At 51.4% G+C, this 21,665-nt stretch overlaps 1 protein-coding gene across 3 annotated transcripts; it reads right to left on the bottom strand.

Moving 5' to 3' along the window:
* Positions 1–281: 281 nt before the first annotated feature.
* On the bottom strand, positions 282–18,050 carry Heyl (hes related family bHLH transcription factor with YRPW motif like). Of its 3 annotated transcripts, XM_052717400.1 has the most exons (6): positions 17,860–17,974; positions 13,592–13,656; positions 11,458–11,524; positions 10,201–10,284; positions 8,311–8,392; positions 282–4,492 (listed from the first exon to the last, which is right to left on the bottom strand). In XM_052717400.1, the coding sequence occupies exons 3-6, from the start codon at positions 11,518–11,520 to the stop codon at positions 3,819–3,821; spliced, it is 903 nt and encodes a 300-aa protein (XP_052573360.1). In that variant the 5' UTR covers positions 11,521–11,524; positions 13,592–13,656; positions 17,860–17,974; the 3' UTR covers positions 282–3,818. The 3 variants fall into 3 exon arrangements, with proteins under 3 accessions (XP_052573360.1, XP_052573357.1, XP_052573359.1); XM_052717397.1 differs by lacking the exon at positions 13,592–13,656 and having other exon boundaries at positions 17,860–18,050; XM_052717399.1 differs by lacking the exons at positions 13,592–13,656; positions 17,860–17,974 and adding an exon at positions 11,776–12,741.
* Positions 18,051–21,665: the final 3,615 nt, after the last annotated feature.

A 21,665-nucleotide genomic window follows, 5' to 3' on the forward strand; every position in this document is an offset into this window, starting at 1 on the left:
CCAGGGAGGCAGGAAGCAAGCCTCCAAGCCTCTGGAACTGGAGGAACAGGTGTGTGTTAGGCGCCATGCTGGGAACTGAACCTGGGTCCTCTGCAAGAGCCACAAGTGCTCTTTACCATTGAGCCGTCTCTCCAGTACCCACCCCACCCCCGCTGTTGTTTATTTGAGACAGCCTCATGTTTCCAAGATTAGCTTTGAACTCCTGATCCTCTTGCTTCACTGAATGCTGAGGTTATAGACGCGTCACCGTGCTCAGCAGCACCAATTTCTTTTTCTTTAAATCAGCTTTATTAAATCTTTATTTGTGTGTATGCACGTGCACATTTGTGGGTAGCCATTATTGCATCATGGCCATTTTACAAATGAAAATGTTAAGTTCAAGAAGGGCAAAGAACTTGAAGAAAATCACTTCCCGTTAACAAGTGTGTAATGAGGAAGATGAGTCTCAGAGCTCAGGCTAGCCCATCTGTCACTTGTGCTGAGGGACTGCGCTCAGCTCCAAGCCTGCTTCGGTAGCTTCCTGGGTGAACCTCCAGATCTCTGCAAGGGAGTCCCTTGGTCCTCCTCCAGGAGGGCTTCCTTCCAGGGCCCCTCCCAGAGAAGCCAGAAAAGCACACCCACGCTGCAGCCCTCAGCCTTCTCCAGAGATCTTTCCATGCCCATCTTATCTAGGCAGAGGGTACGCTGCCCTCTGAGTGACTGTGTGTTTGATACCTTTGGCTCTGCCAGGCCTGGCTGGCACAGGCTGGATCTCCATGAACGTTGGATTTGTTGGGGGCTGGATGCATTATGGAGCTAGGCCAAGAGCAAAGAACAAACATGCTGGCAGGCTCAGCTGTCAGCATGCACTCCGGGGCCAAGACGCTTGCCTCTCCTCTGGCCAGGGACTTCTGACCATTCTGCCAGAACGCCCAGTCCCTCGGCCTTGGCTCTCCTCTCTCATCTAAACGCCAGCCAGTGGGAGTAAGGGTGGAATCCACCCTCATCGGGGTCTGTGCCAGCCACACAGGAAGCCAGAAGCCTTCTCACCTCCTTGATCTATGGAGTCAGCAGAAGTTCATAGGACAGTGATGATGAGCAGGCATTGTGCTCAGTGGTGGGAATAGATGAGAGCACAGGCCAGGTGTGGTCCCTGGCCTCACTGAACTGACATTCCAGTAGGGAATATACCTAACCGATAAACACACAAGCAGGCATGCGTTAGCAAACTCTCCATGAAGGGAACCAATTGGGACTTTCGAGAAGAATGAGCTACTCAAGCACTTTAGTCCCGGAAGGCCTCCAGGAGGAGGTGACATGGAAGGCAAGGCCTAAGGAGCTGAAGTAGGCCATGCAAGGTGAAGGGAGGAGCATTCTGGAAACCTCATGAGAGAAGCTCTAAGGATGGAATGCTGGGGATATGAGAACAGGCCTGTGTAGCATAAACACGGAGCAAGTTTGGGGTCAGCACGAAACAAGGCTGGAAGTCAGGATAGGATTTAAAAAGAGCTCTGATTTTTATCATTAGAATAACAGGGTGTGTGGTGGGGGCGTGTCTGGGGTTCAGGCTGGGTTGATATGATGTACATGCCACATTCTCTCTAGTGCCGGCTGAGAACTGACTGGCACAGCCAGGGCCAAGCCAGGAAGCCGGGTAATAGGCTAGGGGAGAGGGGACAATGCCAGGCCTGGACCCTGGGTCCAGAGAGTCCAGAAACATTCAGGAAGTAGAAGTGGAGGTTTGGTGGTGGAAGTTTCCAGAACTAAACATCTTTATTGCCTGCCCGCAACACCTTGCAGTGGGGCCACCAGAAAGGGTTGGGACTAGAAACAGGAGACTTGAGTACTCAGCTGGGTGTGTGTGTGTGTGTGGTGTGTGTGGTGTGTGTGTGTGTGTGTGTGTGTGTGTGTGTGTGTGTGTGTGTGTGTGTGTGACCTGCCCAGTCTCCTGGGAGAAGGAAGCCAAGACCCACCAGGATGGATGCTCAAAGGGCTCAGCCGTTTCTGCCGTGTTTCCATGGTGTCAACAGACTGCTTTGTAGTTCAGGTACCTGCAACGGGGAAATGTGTTTCCCATGGCGCAGCTATGAGTGAACACCGAATCTCTGGCTAGGAGGCTGCCAAACTGCAGGCCTGCAGTAAGAAGACCCTAATATCGAGGGACTTCTATCACCTGTCCCCACCCCAGGAGCCTCATGACTCTTCTACCTTCTCTGTACCTGTGTCTCAATGGGCTGACGATGCACTCCACAGGGATGCCCTCAGATGGGTCCAATATGGCAGCCAGATTAAAGAACTTGCTTCCACTAAGAAATGAAGGCAGTCTTTATCTCTTCTTGACCTAGTCGCAAGCACTCTCTGGGTCACTCAGGTGACCTCTGCCCTCTGTCCCAATTTTCTGAAATGACCCTTTTGCTCCCAGGGTTTTGTAAACTCTACTTTTGTGCCCACAGGCTCCTTACTACAGCTCTGGGGACTATGGTTCCATCAAACGCTGGGATGGGGAGGGGGGAATGGAGGCTTTCCAGGATGACCTCGCATTTCACAATCATCACGGGCCCCAGCGTCAGTGAACAACCAGCTCCAGATTCCCACAATCTTGGTTTTGCCAGGCATTGACCAGGGTGTTCCCAGATGGCACTGTGGGGAGCAGGTGCTCACCAAAGAGGACAGAAAGGTTTCCACACTTTGTTTACTGATAGGGCAACCCTAAATGTCCTTTCAGCCTCTGCTGTTCCACTGGCCATTTACTCCCATTAGAGAGGCAAGGGGCCCGAGGCGGAGCTGGGGAGTGAGGTGGCCTCTGAGCGGTGCCAGCTGTGTGAAATCTGGGTGAGCAGGCTCTCAGGCCCTCGACCCACTGCATGACCTTGAAGAGCCCAGCCGCCTCTGCCTGTTCTCCCCCTCCTCCAAGTTATTTTTATCCAGCCTGACGGCCCTTGGCTGTGCCAGCAGTCTGGGCTCTGGGAGCTGGATGCAAACCGGGCAGCTCACATGTCTGGTGCTCAATCCCAAGAGAATGCCTCTTGGGGTGCCACCATCATGGCCACAGGTCCTCCACACTGGGGACCCTGTGGGAAGGGCCATAGTCCTGGAGGACAGTACCCAAGAGAAAGGCAGCTGGGCTCTCCCCATGCTCTCTCAGCCTTGGCTTCTGTCTGAAGCGCTGTGGAGACCTGGTGGTAGGGATATCCTGCCACAGAGCTTTGCTGCTGTGGAGAATCCTCCTGACCCGGCTTGTCAAGCCTTAGTGGATGGTCATGCAGGCATCTGAAGTGGGGATGACGGTGGTTGCAGGCCTTAGCTGTATTGAACAGATCTGTCCTGTGCTTTTCACTGTTACGGGGTGGGCTGCAGAGATGTCTCAATAGCCCCTGCTTCATTTCTGTCTTCAGGAAGTGAAGCGGACAGTACATTCCCTCCTGCTGGCCTGGGATGGCTGAATCTCACCAGTCCTCAGGACTAGGAGTCCCACCTCTTCGCGTGAGCAGCCTGCCCCTGGCCATGGAATCCTTTAGTTTAAAGCTTCGGCTCCAGACCCAAGGTCCATGTGTACTGGGTCCACAGTGCCTAGGGGGTCACAAGGCACCATTAACTCATCTGTGCCTGTGGGGAATGAGACTAAGGCTCTGAGCTCTGAAAAGGCTACAGGGGAGCCTGGTGGGCAGCAGGGTCGGTGGTGGGGGCGGGGCGGGGGCTCTGATGGGTGAGGAGAGATGTCTTTGTATAGAAGCCGTCCTAGAAAATAAATCAGAAAAGGTGGCACCATTTTCAGAGCTCCTCGGGGGGGAAAATAGGAACGTTTCTCTTTCCTCGGGGATGGTTGTAGGGGGGTCAGCTCAGAAAGCCCCAATTTCGGTGATTTCAGAGACCCACGAGTGGTAGAGCACTGCTCCTGATGGCCTCCCAGTTGGCCCCAGAGGAGGTGGACTGGAGATGGGCCCAGACACACTGTCATCAGATTTCCCAGCTCCAGGGGCTGTCGGAGAAGAAGACGGCAGGATGGGGACTATGTGGTTGCTCCTGGCAACCCTGCTACCAGGGGCTGTGGGCGGAGGGGCAGCCGGCCTCTCGGGAGGGCGGGCTCTCTGGGCCGAAGCTGCCCCTCGACTGGGCAACAGATTCCTCCGGGCTGGCAGGATGGTGCCAGGCACTCTGTGCACTGGAGTGGACCGGAGGGCTGAGATGGGGAAGGTGGGAGAAGAGACACTGGGAAGGACAGGGCCAGGCACTCTTCCCAGAATGGCAAGCTGGCTGCTCAGGGAAGGCAACCCTGAGCAGCTATGGAGGAAAGACCAGGGCCACACAGGGAAGGCCAGGGCACCAGTGGCTGTGGGTGAAGGCTCCATCTCAGCTGCATAGCTGTTGAGGTGGGAGAGAAGGCGAATCCGGACAGGGTCTGCATGGCTGCTGGGTCCTTCCAGGACCCCCAGGTACCTGATGACCTCCGTGAGGCATTCCCGAAAACCAATGCTCCGGAAGTCAACAGCCAGGGCTCGGGGATCAAAGAACCCTGTAAAGTAAAGTATCATGAGGGCATGCCGGGGGAGAAGCACAGAGCCTGGGGGAAGATACCACGGGTGACCTGCCCCACCTATACAGCCTACAGTGACCCAGTGACCTCGGACATGTCCCTTCACCTCCTGGAGCCCCGGCCTCAGCACTAGAAACCACGCTGCATCACAAGACGTATTTTCTTCACACTGCATGATTAACGCGAAGAAAATCTTGTGGCCCACACAATTTGTCTAAGCTGACACCCGTGAAAAGACAGCGGACATAGAAGATGTATTATAACCCCCGCTTCCCGAAAGGAGGCAGGTTTGGGGAGAGGAGGCAATGACGGCAGCTAGCGGAGTAGAAGGTCGCTAGGAGAAGGCACCGTTGTGTAGTGGTGAAGCCTTTAGAAGCCACCAGGGCTGGGTTCAAATCGTGGACCTGCCACTTAAACTGGCCACCTGGCCACGGATGAGCATCTCCAGGCCTCAGTTTCCTTAGCCTGAAAATGAGGAGGGAGGCGATAGAAGTAGCTGTCACTGCTGCAGTGTTTGCTGCTTCGGTGAGGAGAGAGGGTGAGACAAGATGGTCCTGGAACCCCCTCCATAAATGGAAAGGAGCTGTCACTCACGCCAGTGGCCCAGCTGCTGCTGCTGCATCTGAGTTCATCCTCTAGCTCAGAACACAGTTTGGAATGTACTGGCCCCATGCAGCTGCTACCAGGCAAGGGCTCTCTCTTGGCCTGATGTCACTGATGGGCAGGCCAGGTGGACTGTCCACACAGGCGTCCACATCTCTACTGCCTCTGCAGTACCTGCCCTTCTCTCGAACACCTTCTGGGCAGGAAAAAAAAAAAAAAAAAAAAAAAAAAAAAAAAAAAAAAAAAAAAGCAGCAGGCAGCCAGTACTGGCTCCTGATTGTGGCAGCAAATATCTTGTCTCTGGGTCATGGCTGGGGACCCTGGAAGGGACAGGAGAGCTCAGCAGGAGTCTGCAGAGTCTGGGCAGTTTAGGGTGAAACTTGGCTGTGCTGTGTGATGATGCTGATGATGCATGTGTCCCCTCACCTCTGTGTCTGCTGTACCCTTTCATTTTAAACACATACACACACACACACACACACACACACACACACACACACACACACACACCACACACACACACACACACACATCACACACCACACACCACACATCACACATCACACACACACCACACACCACACACCACACCACATACACACACCACACACACACACATATCACATACCACACATCACACACCACCACACACACATCATACACCACACACACACACCACACACACACACACACACACACCACACATCACACACACACATCATACACCACACACACACACACACACATCACACACCACACACATATCACACACACACATCACACACCACACACCACACATCACACACACCACACCACACACACACACACCACACACACACACACACACACACACACACACACACATATCACACACCACACATCACACACCACCACACACACATCATACACCACACACACACCACACACACACACACACACACCACACATCACACACACACATCATACACCACACACACACACCTCACACACCACACACATATCACACACACACACATCATACACCACACACACACACATCACACACCACACACACACACACACACACACACACACACACACACAGTTTGTTTGTTTGTTTTTCAAGACAAGGTTTCTCTGTGTGTCCCTGGCTGTCTTGGAACTCCTTCTGTAGACCTAAAACTCAGAGTGCTGAGACTAAAGGCATGTACCACCACTGGCCAGCTTAAACATTATTTCTTTATATGTATTTCTTTGAGACCTGGTCTAATGTAGTCCGGGTTGACCTTCAACTCACTATGTAGTTGGACTCTGAACTTTGATTTTTTTGGGTCCACACTCCAAGTGCTGAGATTACAGGAACAGCCACCACGCCTGGTTAATACAGGGCTAGGGATTGAACCCAAGGCTTTGTGGATAGTAGGCAAGCACTCTACCAACTGAGCTACATCCTCAGCCTCTTCTAATTAACTAGTTAGTTAATTTTCAGATATTCATTTATGTAGTCTAGACTGGTCTGAAAGTCACTATGTTGCCTACAACGATCTGGAACTCCTGATCCTCCTGCCTCCACTTCCGGAGAGCTGTGGTTACATGTGCACACCACCATGCCTGGCTACATGGTTCCTTTTAAACAAATGTCTGCCGAGTTCTTACTACACACTTCACGGCAGTATCTAATTTAATCCTGATAAACACCCTTTTACCATATCCACTTTAAAGCTGAAGAACCTCGGGGACAGAGAGGATAAACCATTTGTCTCAAGTCACAGAGTGAAGGAGCAGCAGTACCAGAATTAAATCAAAAGCCTGAACTCCCAACCACAGCTCTCTGGCCTTTCCATTAGGCTGAGACACAGTGGTGAGGACAACCCCCCACACCCTCCTTCCTGGTCCTTGTGAGAATGGAGTGAGATAAGTGAAAACATTTTAAAGTGCTGCCCACATGCTAATCACTACTTTCCTTTTAATAGGATCACCATGAATATAATTTGAAGCTTCTTCCCACTGGCTGCCACTGTCAGGAATGTGTTCCTTTGGCAGGCTTTTCCAAAGGAGCCACCGCATTAGAATTACTGGGTAGGTCGGCTAAACTTGCCAGTTCCTACAGTCTAATCCAGACTGACTCTTACGGGGAGATCCTGAGTACTGCCTGCCCCCAGGTGCCACAGCTGAGCAGCACCGATTTGGACCACTTAGAATGCCACTGTTCTCTTCCAGAGCTGAAAGCTGGCCCCGAGCTTTACATCTTTGCAGCTAAGGTCTGTGGAGTGTGGAGGCTTCCCAATCACACCTAGAAGCTTCCAGACAGGATTTCCATTCACCTGGGAGTCTTTTAAAACTCTTAGCTACCGAGAGGTAGTGGCACACGACTTTAATCCCAGCACTTGGGAGGCAGAGGCAGGTGGATCTCTGTGAGTTCGAGGCCAGGCTGGTCTACAGCATGAGTTCCAGGACAGCCAGGACTGTTACACAGAAAAACCCTGCCTCGAAAAACAAAACAAAATGAAAGTCATCACTGCTCCATGATTTTAATGGAAAGCGTTAACAAAATGATGGAGTGACTTGCCAGTTCCCATCATCTGACACCTGCTGTGAGCATGACTCACTTCCCAGCGCTGCCGAGGGTCCAACAGCAGTCCAGAAGCTTAGGCCAATGGGTAGAGACACCAGCAAGATGTCTATGGCTAAAAATCTCAGACAATTTCCTCCCTGGGTTCAGGTTAGTTGAGGACTGGGGTTCTATTGAGTATTTGCTTATCCAAGCTACCCGTTAGCCAGGTCTTGCTGGTGAGTCTTCTGAAAGCCGGAGCCACAGAACAACCCTCAAAGACTGGGAGGAGTGGAACTGAGGAAAGGCTTAGGACAAATGGAGACGCAGGAAGTCATGAGGGAGACAAGGAAAGAAGAGAGACGATTCGGTGTAGTGGCTCCTGCCTGTAATCTCAGCTCTAGAGGCTGAGGCAGGAGGATTTGTGAATTTGAGGTCAGCTTGGGCTACAGAGAGAGACTCTTTTCTCATAACCAACATCAAAGTAGCATAAAAGTAAAGTGGGGAGCTTGGCACATGGTGGTTGGAACCCACTTCAGTCCTTCCACAGGAGGGCAACGACAATCTATTTGGCCATCAGTTTGAGCTAACCCCTTGATCCCCAGGGCCCTGTATTAAAGTACTTGTAGTGTGATTAATTCCCAAGAGAGTGGAGCATTGGTACCTGTGCCACCAGAGGCATGGAGCATCTTCAAGTGATCCACCGTCATCTGCAAGACCTCGGCTTTCTCCAGCTTGGAGGAGCCCTGTGGGAATGGAAGGCAGAGGCTGCAGCAGGTGATGGCTGGGGTGAACTGCCCTCCCGTCCCCATCAGCAGTCACTGCCTGGGTTTCCTCCCTTCCCTCCCACTCCCTGACCACTTGGGCTACTACTTTGTCCAACCTGTCCAGGACTGCTAGGTGCTTGACTGTCCACATCATTTCAGGGCTTCCATCCTAAAACGCCTCCCCGACTCGACCGCCCTGACTGAATCCTCCTTAGTCTCCTTCCGCCTTGTCCCTTGTGCGCCTCTCTCCTAAAACACTCCCAGTGAATGTCAGCCCACTTTTCTCCCAGAAGATTTATCTACCGCCATGGCCTCGTCACCATCACCAGACTCCTGCTACCATCCACCATCACCTACCCCATAGACCTGCTGTCCTGGGAACCCAACTCCATCGTCAGTATCCCCAAGTCCTAGCACATCATCTGAGCCCAACAAACTTGTCCTTCTCTGTTCTCTCTTGGGAAATGGTTCCTAAGCCTCCAGGGAACCTTGGCTCCCATGGGAAACCTGAGGGTCAGACTCTCCGTGCCAGTTCCTTAAATACAGACACCAAGTCTAGTTCATTGCTGGTTCTGAGAAGGCTTTAATGAGCATCTGTGGAATGGCTGACTTGTACTTAATGGCCTAAGGGAAGGCAGATGACATGTGACCTAAGCCTTGAGCAGAGGGTAAGGGTCTTTGAGGCAGCCTGATTCACCCGTATGTCTCTCCACTGTGGTCCTCACCACCTCCCCCCACACCATGTTCCACAACAGGTGCTCACTCTCTGAATGGACTTTTTACTATCAAAGAGCTCTAGAAATGTCGGGGGACATGCGATACAGTTATGTGCTCTTTCTGCTCAGATATTTATTAGCCGTGTAACGTAGTAGGTAGATATTACATGACATCTCTGTCCCTTGCTTCCTTACCTGTATGATGTGCAGAATAATCCCTGCCTCTCAGGATCACTTTTAGGATTTAATCCAAAGGAACACATCAGGTATAAAGCCACCATACCCAAGACACCTTGCTAAGTATATTTGTCTATTCCTTTTGTCCCCGGGCCAGTGACAACTATACATACTTGTGTGTGTATGCACATGCATGTGGCATATGCACACCTTGTGTATGTGTGTGGGGTGCCCATGTGTACACATGTGGAGGCCAGGAGATAACATAGAGTATCATCCTTTATTACTCTCCATTTTATTTTTTCTTAGATTTTTATTGTTTCTTTGTAGTATGTGTATCTATGTGAATGTATGCTCATGTGTGTACAGGTGCCAGCAAAGGCCAGAAGACATCTTCAGAGCTCCTGGAGTTGGGGTTATATGCAGTTGTGAGCTGCTGGCTGGGAATTGAACCCTAGTCCTCTGGAGACCAGCGCGTGCTTTTAACTGCAGATCGCCTCTCCAGACTTACAATTTAAAAATTAATTGTGTGTGTGTGTGTGTGTGTGTGTGTGTGTGTGTGTGTGTGTGTGAAGTCAAAGGACAGCCTGCTGGAGTCATTTCTCTCTTTCTACAATGTGAGACCTAGACTGAACTCAAGTCTCACTGTCCAGGCTCCTAGAATCTGCCCGTCTCTGCCTCCCAATGCTGGTGCTACAGGTGTGCACAGCAGTGTCCAGCTTTTACATGGCTGCTGTGGATTTGAACTCAGATCTTCAACAAGTGCTCATACCCTCTGTGCCATCTTCCCAGACCCCAGTGACAGCTATCTATAAACGATCACAGCTCTGCCGGCAGTAGGAGACACCATAGGAACCACACCCTGCCTTCTACCGGATCAGCACCGTCACACACCTGTTTCTCAAAAGCAGTGGGCACCAAGCGTCGCAATTCAGAAAGGCTGCTGTTGATACGGTCCCGGCGCCGTTTCTCTATGATCTGAAAAATAATGACAAGACGTTCCCTGTAGGCATTTCATCACACTTTCCAGTGTGCCCTGATGGACACTGACTCATGTTTTCCCTCAAGTTATTATTTTTTTTTCTGGGCGGTAAATCTATTCGTTATTCATGGAGGCCGAGAATGGGAGTTCAGACTGACAATAATCTGCTTCATGCCACACAGTCAAAGCGTAGAGCTGGGACTTAGCATTCAAGCCTCTTGTCCTGGTCTGTAGGGACGACGTTCATCATATGTAAAGCAGGGCACCGCCTATCAGAATGAGGACACCAGCCTCAGTACTGGTGTAGACCTAGGGGACCCTGCCGGGCCAGATTAGCCCTCCAGTTTCTGCATCATGAGAACACCTGAAGAATTCTGGGTCTTGCTCTCTCTAGCTGCAGAGGCCTTCATGCACACTATCTTCCCCACAGTTCTGGCAACAGACTCCTCATAGCTGGGTAGAAATTATAACCCATCACTTTTTAGAGACAGAATACGAGGTAGGGAAAAACGATTTGCCTAAGGCTTCTGGTGAGTGAGTGAGTGAGTGATCCCAGTGCCGGATCCCAGGCCTCTGGATCCCCAGGAAAAGGTGGGGTAGGATAAGATGGAGAGAGGCTAGCAAGGAGCTCCCTCCCTGCTCAACACAAAGAAGAAAACGTTCTGGCTTCAGAGGAAACAGGGTAGAGAGGAGACTACAACGAAAGTATTGGTGGGCAATCGTCAGGTGCCGATCAGAGTTTATGGGAACCCACTCAGTCTTCAGAAGAGCTCTTTGACGGCTGGGGCTGTAGCCCAGTTGGTAGCGTGCTTGCCTCTAGCGTGTATGAGGTCTGCACTAAATCCTCAGTACTGCAAAAACCAGGTGTGGTGGTGCACGCCTGTAACACCAGCATCTGGGAGGTGGAGGCAGGAGGATCAGGAGATCAAGGGCATCCTCAGCAGCATAGTGAATTTGAAAAACAACCAACCAATCAGTCTTTTGAGGTAGATGCTACCTGTCACTCAGAGGAAGAAGGCAGTGGAGGGGAGGTGGCATGCCCAGCCACCAGGACGGCAATTGGCAGAGCTTGGGTTTGAACCTGTCCAGTCATCCGGGATGATGGGCAAGGCCTCCTTGGATTCAGTGCAAACCCTGATTGGGCTCCTCAAAGGCTGCGGCTCACTCACCCCTCTGCGTTTCTTCCGGGCTTGCATCTGTGAAGGGCTGGGGGTGGTCAGCGGTCTGACCATCTGGCTGCAGAGGAAGAGAAAAAGGCTAGTTTCTCAGAGCTGAGGGATCATCTCCCTGACCTAGACTGACCTGGGAGGCCCGGCTGGCAGCAGGCCAGGACCGGGGTGCATGGGGGTGGGGTGGGGCTCCCAGATGGTCATAGCCTCCCAGACCAGGAAGGGGCACGGGGCATGCAAAAGGGTCGCCTGCTCTCCTTTCTCCCCGGAGACCCATTTCTCTGGGGCCAAGGCCTCTGTGCTCCCCTGGCTTCCTGCCTGTCAGCCTCTGGCGGACGCGGGTAGCTCGCCTAGCCTCTGCTTCTGCGGGCGGCCGACCGTCGGGGAACCGCGAACCGAGATGCTCCCTCTCGGGTCCTGCAACCCGATCCCGGGGGCGGGCTGACTGAGGGCGCGGGCCAGCGGCGGCCAGGCCGGGCCGGGAGGGTTGGATTTCAGAGCTAGCCGCTGGGAAGGAGCGTGGAAAGCGCAGATGCCGCCGCTTCCCACGGGCCGGAGCGCCGCCGCCCGCCCTCCGCCCGGCCCGCAGCTGCCGCCTCCTCCCACGCGGCGCGGCCGGGGGCGAGGCGGAGGCGGCATCTGGGTCACAGGCTCCTCTCGCACGCTCGGGGACATTGCTCTGGCCTCCCAGAAGGCACGGGTCCCGGTCTCCTCGCCCTGCCTCTCCCATGCCTGTGCCTTCCTCTGAGACCCAGGCTGGATGACGGATGTTTGCTCCAACCCCAATAGTTCTGTTACAAAGACTCAGCAGAGGGGTTTCCTGCCCAGATTTTGACCAGAGTAATCACCCCAACCGCTTTCCGTCTGCATGGCCTTTTGCTCCAGCTATCACCTCAGAAGGCAGAGGTTCACTGGAGAGCACCAAGGACCCAACCCTACCGATGCTACTACACTCCACAACTTTGGGCAAAGTGCCTCCCCTGACATTTTGAAATGCCAACAAACATCTCAACAGGAGCCCATGAGCTTGCCCAGCACCTGCTTCTTGTCTGCCCTAGGCTCTCCGTCTCAGCAAAGGCCACCCCCAGCTTCTAGTTCTCTGGCACTTTCTTTGATTCCGCCGTGGTCTTCACCTTATGTGGTCAAAACCTGCCTATACCGCGTGTAGATAGTTTCCTGTCTGTTTTCGTGGTCTCCATGGCCCCTGATGTCTCTCACCTGCAGGCTTACAAAAAGAGCCTTCCCTTGGGTCCCACTGAACTTTTTTTTTTTTTTTTTCTGCTACTACCAGCAGACTTGATCTTGTCCCTCTTAAATTTCCCTTGGACTTCTTAATACTTTTAAGACCCAAAAACATTATCCTTTAACATTATCCTTTGGTTGGCCCAACTGGTTCCTGTCACCCCCCCACCCCCACCCCGAGACAGGATTTCTCTGTGTAGTTTTGGAGTCTGTCCTGGAACTCACTCTGTAGACCAAGCTGGCCTTGAACTCACAGAGATCCACCTGCCTCTGTCTCCCGAGTGCTGGGATTAAAGGCGAGTGCCACCACTGCCTGGCTTCCTGTCACCTCTGGTATCCAGTTGTCTCTTGCTCTGCATGCTCCAATCTGAATGCATGAACTCCTACATTTGCATATGTGTTCTGTAGTCTAGACATCTCTGGTCCAGTCCATCTCCTCACCTCCTCACCACAGCCTAACGACTTCAACCAGCGCCACTCAGCTGTCACCTCCTTTGGAGCCCCTCCCCCCTTTAAGATCCCTAGTCTGCTGCGTGGCCCCTGCTGGTTACTCCCCAGACTCCTGCATCCACAGCATTTATGCTGTCTAACTGTTTTATTCTGGCACGATGATTTGATTAACGTCCATCTCTCCAACAGACACGTCCACGAGGTTACGAGGCTCATCCATTTCACTCACTGTTACAGCTCAGGTCCTCAACCATCTTGGGACACAGCAGATCTCACAGTAGGATTTCTTACTTATCTTCAGTGTTACAGAGAATGTAAATATGAACAACATAGAAATCTGCCTTCTGGGCCTTCGTGGACTGGGGCCATACACAGCTCACCAGGAGGATCTCAGCCCATGTGACTCTCTTTGTGGCATCTGAAGTTGGATCATTCTCAATACCTCACAGAAAGGCAGCTTCAGGAGAGACCAGATAGCACATTGCCTCAGGCTTGTTCCAGCCACATCTGGAAAAAAACGTATCTCTCACCCTCACATCTGGACAAACAGAGCTGCTGAAAGGCCTGTGAAAGCTCCCAGGAGGCAGGGCCCTGTGAGCCAGGGCCTGAGATCTGTGGGCAGCTTGTTTACAAAACCTTCCCTGGTTCACTGGGGACAAGCTCTAAGAGCCAAGGTACATAAGAAATACAGCCTTTGTTTCCCTGGCTGGAGAAAGCGTCTCTCTGGGTATTGGGTTAGCCTTGTGCACGTCACTGCCTCGCAGACTGATCCCTCCTCAGGGACCATCTGTCAGAGGTTGACACAGCAACACCCAGCTTCAGGGCCAAGTGCGCTGTTCCACCTTTCCCCAGGCTCCTGGTCAAACACCCCTGCCACCTGATCTGCCCCTTCCTCCAAATCTCCCAGGCAAATCTCCCCTTACAGTTTGCTTGGCACCCCTGCCAAGGTTCTCTCTCCTCTGGGTTTTATAAAAGTCCATTTTCCAGATGAGGATGCTGAGCCTCACTCAGGGTGCCAAAGTGGCTTGGCCAGCCCACCCAGCTGCTCAGGAGCAAAGCAGCATGGGAACCTATCTTCTGACTCCCAGTTCAGCATTGTTTTCCTTCTTAAGTGTGACTTCCTGTCTGTCTGACTAGTCCTCCAATCCCCTTATCCTTAAGGCTCCCAGCCAGAGCTCACCACAGCCTGGGATCTGGCCCTGACAGTGGACGGGGTTCTGGGAACTTCTCCTCTGAGTGTCTGGGCAGATCTTCATGGACCCAGAGAAGAGATGGTGAGCGCCAGTATCTTCACGGGCCTCCTGCAGCCCCTAGACAGGATTCCAGGGCAGTCTCTTCAGGTGGTATAGCTTTCAAAGTGGTCTGCCTGCCAGTCCTGAACACCCCCAGTCCCAACTCCATCTGGGAAGTCCCCTGTGTGGGACCTTTGGTGATGACTCCACCCATTTTGTATCAAGCAAAGGCAACATTCCAATCAAGGCTCTGAATGATGGACAGTCACACAGAGCTAAGACCGTTAGTAAATGAGAACACTCAGAGAGAGAAAGGACCTTTGACCAGCCATACAGCAAATAAGAGGAAAATCCAGAATCTGAGTTACATCTACTGCCTTTAAAATATGTAATACACACACACACACACACACACACACACACACACATATATATTATAACATTACTTTATGTGTTTGGGTGTTCTGCCTGCATGTATGTCTGTGCAAGAAGAATGCACCAGATACCCTGGAACCTGGATTACAGGCAGTTGTGGGCCGCCAACAGTGCAGAGAGTCAGACCTGGAAGGACAGCGTATGTTCTGAACCCGCTGAGCCCCACATCTCCTGGATTTTAATTCAGTACTCTTGCCAATGTATTCCAAATATGCATCATCCCACCATGTCTCTGTTGTAGCCTGCACTTTCTGTTCTAGACAGCAGTATGTAGCCATTTGTCTCATACTTTGCATAATAGACCTTAGGAAAACAATTGTTTTAGGGGGAGGAATGTGACAGATTTCCCATAATGTAGTCTGTAGATTTCTAGTTTTTCCATTAAACTTTGCTGCCTCATGAATGTGGCACCCCCCCACAATGTGACAACATTTATTAGAAATTACCTGCGCCAAAGCAAGAAGCTATGTGCTATATGTATATACAACCTCATTCAAGCTTTACTCTCAGAGGTAGATATTTACACACGCATTTTGCTAAAAAAAAAAAAAAAGAAGAAGAAGAAGAAAGAAAAGAAAGAAAGAAAGAAAGAAAACGTTAGTTCAGGAAAGAGTAAAGTCACTCACACATGGAAATGGTGGGGACGGTCAAACTCAGGTCTCTGACTTCAAAGACTACCATATGCCTTAAATCATAAAGAAACAGCCCATAGACCCTGACTTCAAGTCTGACATGTGGGAGGTGCTCATGAAATATTTGAAGATGGGTAAGGGAGAGGCTGTATTCTGTGTGGATCCAGACTGTTTCAGGGGGCCAACTTCACACAAGAGCTCTGTGGGTGATTCCCACGGATGGAGCAGGTTGCTACCACCGGGCAGATGTCCTTGGTGACATCAGAACACACTCTGCCCCTTTGGTCTCACATCTCTGAATGGGAGGGATTTGTGCACTGCTCTGACCCCAGAGTCTGGCTGCCCCAGCCCTGTGGCCCCTGCCACTGTCTATCCGGCTGTCTTTGTACATGAAGCTCTTCTTCCCTGAGAGTTCCCCGAGGGCAGAGGCTGAGCAGGATACATCTGGGCTCTGATGCCCAGCCCAGGGTCTAGGCCACAGCAGGCATCGTTCAGTGGTCTCTGAATCGAAGCATTTATGTCTACTGGGGGGAGGGCCCTTCTGGAGAGTGCTACAAAGAGGCATCTTATAAGTCAGTCTGCCAGATGTCCAGCTGCCTTCCCTCCTTGGAGGAGTCTGGTCTTCTGGAGCAGTCTTTAACAATGAGCTCTGGTTAAAATGACAAAAAGATAAAGAGGGGAAAACCTGCAGTGACCTTTTACACCTTAGTCCCAGTGCCGCCACCATCGGGAAGCCATTATCATCATCCCTGGCTGTGAGTGGCCTCTCCCCACTGGGGGGGGGGGGGGCAGGGGATCAAAGCCCACACTATGACTCTTCTTCCATGTAATCCAGACTCTCCATAGCCCTTGCCAGTTACTGCCCAGACTGTATACTCATGAAGGATAGAAGCCGGCTCCGATCCATCTCAGCTGGCATCGACTCTGTACGCTGGTCCTTGAAGACCCAGTGGCACTGAGTTTGAGATCTTCTGTTCTCCATCACCATGTGGTGCTGGTCCCTATCAGTAGGCACTGGCTTCGAAAGTTATTTCTATAAATAGCAGTTTCTGCTAAGTAGTTTTTAAAGGGTTTACATAAGGAACTACATTGTACATCCCCATACCTAACATGCAAGATGAGAGAGAGAGAGAGAGAGAGAGAGAGAGGGAGAGAGAGAGAGAGAGAAAGAGAGAGAGAGAGAGAGAGAGATCTATTGCCATTAGCTCCCTTCCTTTGGTTTTTTGAGATAGGGTCTCACTACTCATGGAGATCTGCCTGCCTCTGCCTCCTAAGTGCTAGATTGAAGGTGTGTGTCATCTCATGCCTGGCTGTAGCTATGTGCGTGTACTCCATGTACCAGGGCATGAACATGGAGGTCAGAGACAAGGTTCCAAAAATCAAGAGAGTTTATCTACTTCAGCAGTTCTTTCTTTCCTTTCCACTCTCATCCTTTTCCCAGTGTGGAAATTGACTCAGGCAGGGAAACCAAAGGCTCAAAACTGCATGTCCATAGGGTACTTGGCTAGCATGCACCAGGCCCTGAATCCAATCCCTAGCACTAAAGAAAGGAAAAGGAGGAGGAGAGGAAAGAAGAAAGAGAGAGAAAGGCAGGCTGTATGGTGACTTGGTGGCAGATGTGGGCTGGGTGGCAAGGGCTTGAAGACTCTTTCAAGTGTGAGCCTGATGCTAAGCATTCCCCATGAGCTGCTGCTAAGCATGTAACATCCTTTCTTCCACTGGGTTTTTACTAACACTATGGAGCAGGCTTTATTATTTATTCCCATTTTACAGATCAGAAAACTGAAGCTTATGGAGTCACAGAGCTAGGAAGTAGCAAGGACCATACAAGATCAGTTTGTTCCACAGGTTAAAAGTCAGAATATTTAACAAAAGTGGAAGAACACTGGCAATTTGGGTGGTTTTGTGGAAGGGGCACTGAGATTGGAGTCTAGGTTCTTCCAAACTGGCTAGGAATTTTTTTTTCAGTACCTAAACCCAATGCCAGCGTTCAGTGTGCTCAAAGGGACACCCCCCCCATCCTTTTGTGTACCATGTGAAAACTACTCCCAAAGAAGGGTAAAACTGGGAAGTACAGATGTCTTCATAGTAAATAGATTAGGGGCAACGGAATGTGGAACCTACGTCTATGAAAGTTTCCTAAGGTCTGCAGGAAAACTTTCCAGGGGCATCCCTGGGTGCAGTCAAATGGCATAATATACCCCCTAGCAGAATTCTCCTTCCATCCCAGCGTCCAGAATCCTAACTGGCCCGGGGTACCCAGGAATTCGCCATACTGGTGCTGTGGACACACTGGAGAAGCTGCACACACCCCTGCACCCTGGCTGACACCTGCATGCGAGCTGCTGTGCACACCTGAGTGTGCTGGACTCTCTCTCACCCTCGACGGCCTCAGCCCCACTCTGTCTTACCTGAGGTCGCTCTCCCGACCCACGTCAATGGGTCCGTCAGACTCGCCATCGGATCCACTGGGCGCCCTGGGCCGCTTCATGGCGAGAGCTGGCTGCGGGGTCTCAGCCCTGCGATCGGTGGAGTTGGTCGCTGGGCCCCGCCCCGGCCCCGCCCCGGCCCGGGAGCCGACGCCGCCCTTTCCCAGGGCCCTTTCCTGCACCGCAGCCCGGGGCGCCCCGGCGCCCCCTCGCCCCCGCGGTGACGCGCCACCGAACCGTGGGAAGGCCCCGGGCGGTCACCGCCCCCATCGGCCGCTGGGAGGTCCGGCTCCGCTCCACCGGCGCTGCCTGGACTGGCGCGCTGGGTGGCCTTGGGCAGGTGCCCTGGGAGGCCCCACGGTGGAAGCCCAGACTCCGGATCTGTCCCTAGTTATGTGCGACAGGCTTCGCTCTGCAGTGCCTCGGCTTTAGGAGGGACAGACCTGCACCTTCCTGCCCCATGGGGTCCAAGGCGGGCAGATAGGTTTGGAAAGATTACTGGGGGTGCCTGTGACCTCTTGGATTGTAATTCCTCGGCCATTCTTTTTTTTTTTTTTTTTTTTTTTTTTTTTTTTTTTTTTGGTTTTTCGAGACAGGGTTTCTCTGTGTAGCTTTGCGCCTTTCCTGGGACTCACTTGGTAGTCCAGGCTGGCCTCGAACTCACAGAGATCCGCCTGGCTCTGCCTCCCGAGTGCTGGGATTAAAGGCGTGCGCCACCACCGCCCGGCCCTCGGCCATTCTTCTATAGAGGACCGAAATAAAGGGGAAGTGGGGGGACGCGCTTTGTGGGATGTTCAGAGCTTTGAAGACCTGTGGTGAACCCCAAAAGAGATGCCCGCTGCCCTCCAGCTGTGAAGGTTGGTCTCAGGCAAAGGCTGTTTTGAGAGGAGGGAAGACAGGGTCTCATAGAGCCCCAACTGGCCTTGAACTTGTGTAGCAGAGGATGATCGTGAAATACTGATCTTCTGCCTCCACATCCCAAGGGCATTATCACAGTGGCCAAGGTCTTTGAGGTACTGACTTGTAGGAGGGAGCGCAGGAAGGGAGAAGGTAGGTATGGTGTGATGGTTGGTGGCATGTCCCTGGGAGTCAGTTCCCAGTTTGCTTAATGACAGAGCTGTCCTGGCAGGCCTCAAGGAGAGAGGAAAAGAGCCTTGGGCTTCTCTTTCTAGGGGAGCCTGTCTGATAACAGACTAAACTATTTAGTCAGTGAGAGTTCCTGTCCCTGTCCCTGGAGAGGAGATTCAGCTGCCATCCTTCTAGGTCACTGTCTCAGAGAAGTCCTGTGTGCAGAGGCGAATCTTCTGAGGTGAACTTCTCGCAGGGCACAGGGAGATTGTGGAGGCTGGTACATCAGGGAAGTCCCTTCCCTTCATCCTGCTCCCTGGGATAGGCACCGAAGAAAGCCAGCGTTTGGTGTAGGAAAGTGGGGCTGGTCATCTGAAGCCGTCTGCACTTCCACTCCATAGTAACATCTGCTCGCAGCCACTTCCTGATGGGAAACAACAAGCCTCTTGCCATACAGACCCCCACACAACCACTTGGCCAAGTACAGAAACTCACGAACCCAGACAGAAGTACACATACCACCTGGCATGAACAGCCAGGATCAAGAAGCCACACTCTACTGTTCCAAATGCTCTCACATTATTTCTGTGGGCACATGCCAAGGTAGTGGACACCTCACCCAGTATAGAGATTGCCCAATCCGTGCACTATGCATTTCCTAGAAAGGCAGATACTCCCTCCGTGTAATTGGCTGAGATAGCAAGGGTTGGCGGATTTACAGGGGAAGGTGAGGACTCTGTGGTGCACATGTTCACAAGAGATGTCCCAAGTCCTCAAAATATACTGCACAGTTAAATAGGGAGTATGGGGTTCGGAAAAAAAGATCTAAGTTTGGAAGTTATTAGGTAATAGATGTCTTTTAAAGCTATGGGAGTGGACAAATGGATGGAGAGGCGGAGCCTATTATTTACTGTTTGGTGAGTACTTGTCCTAAGTGAGGAAAGGTCCTAAGTGTTCTATAAGTTCTAATTCATTTAACCCCCAGCTGACCAGGTAGTGCTATTGATTATTTCCTCACCTTTACAAATGAGAGAAGAGAGGAAGAATAACCCAGCCTATGGCCAACAGGCAGAGGAGGAGGAGCTGGGATTTCACACAGCAGTTTGACTCCAGAGACGAATAACTAGGCTTTGTTATCTTATAGAGCTCTCAGACATTAGGCTTTGCAACCCAGCACTGAGCTCAGTTCTGTGCCATCAACACAGTGGCCTTGAGCCACACACAGCTGTGAAGAACTTGGAACAGGAACGGCTTGAATTTTGGAGTGTAACACAACAGAATTTTTAAAAATTACACCTATTTGTTTATTTAGTGTGTGCAAGTATGTATGCGTGTGTGTGTGTGTGTGTGTGTGTGTGTGTGTGTGTGTGTGTGTGTGTGTGTGTGTTTGTGTGCCTGTGGAGATCAGAGGGCAGATTGTAGGAGTTCATTTTCTCCCTCCACCACGGTCCTAGGGTTTCAGCTCAGGCTGCCAGATTTGGTGACAAGCACCTTTACTTGCTGAGCCATTTTTCCAGACCATAATTTTTTTTAAGTTAAAAAAAGCTATATATATGTTTGGTTTTTCGAGACAGGGTTTCTCTGTGTAGTTTTGGTGCCTGTCCTGGATCTCGCTCTGTTGACCAGGCTGGCCTCAAACTCACAGAGATCTGCCTGGCTCTGCCTCCCGAGTGCTGGGATTAAAGGCATGCGCCACCACCTCCCGGCACTTTATATGTTTTTTAAATCCTACTACTTTCTTTCACTTCCTCCTTCCCTCCTCATCTCCCTATTCTTTTGTCCTCTTTCTGACGTCAGTTCATAGTCCAGGCTGATGTTAACTTGAGAGCCTTTTGCCTGAGCCTCCTGAGAGCCAAGATGACAGGTGTGAGCCATTATACCTGGCTTTTTTTCTCCCTCTGCTGTGGCTACTAGCACATCTTTAATTGTATGTGGAGCTCCTCTGATGCCTCACTCAGCACAGGCCTTCTCAAACCTTCCTGCTGCTAGTATTCAAGACTGGCTAACTGCTGCAAGTAGCATTTTCCAGGAAAAAAATGCAGAGAATACCAAATGAGAGAAATCACCCCCAGCTGAGAAGTACTGATCGAAGAAACTCCATACAGGCATGCCCAATCTGTAGATCATGGACCACTTGTACCCGACACAAAATGAAAAGTTTACTTAAAACAGTGGATTTTTTTGTGTGTTAAAGAAGAAAGAAAGAGCCGGGCGGTGGTGGCGCACGCCTTTAATCCCAGCACTCGGGAGGCAGAGCCAGGCGGATCTCTGTGAGTTCGAGGCCAGCCTGGACTACCAAGTGAGTTCCAGGACAGGCGCAAAGCTACACAGAGAAACCCTGTCTCGAAAAACCAAAAAAAAAAAAAAAAAAAGAAGAAAGAAAGAAAGAAAGAAGGAAGGAAGGAAGGAAGGAAGGAAGGAAGGAAGGAAGAAAGAAAGAAAGAAAGAAAGAAAGAAAGAAAGAAAGAAAGAAAGAAAAAAAGAAAGAACGAACCTCTATTGCACAGCTCTTGAGTATGAACTTTGCAGTTGACAGTGTCATGCAGCAATGTAAAAGGCTGAACACATGAAAGGTTCTGGAGAAGAGACACCAGAGCAGGTTGCAAGCCAGTAGCCCAGGAAGGAGAGGATACTCAGAAGGCTAGGAGAACTAAGAAGGCACCGTAGGAACCCAAAGAGAACTGCCAGGACTTGGCTGTGATCCTTTTTTTTTTTTTTTT

The sequence above is a fragment of the Peromyscus californicus genome, unplaced genomic scaffold (genome assembly GCF_007827085.1).
Source record: "Peromyscus californicus insignis strain IS unplaced genomic scaffold, ASM782708v3 Scaffold_5__1_contigs__length_169319896, whole genome shotgun sequence".
NCBI classification, from domain to species: Eukaryota; Metazoa; Chordata; class Mammalia; order Rodentia; family Cricetidae; genus Peromyscus; species Peromyscus californicus.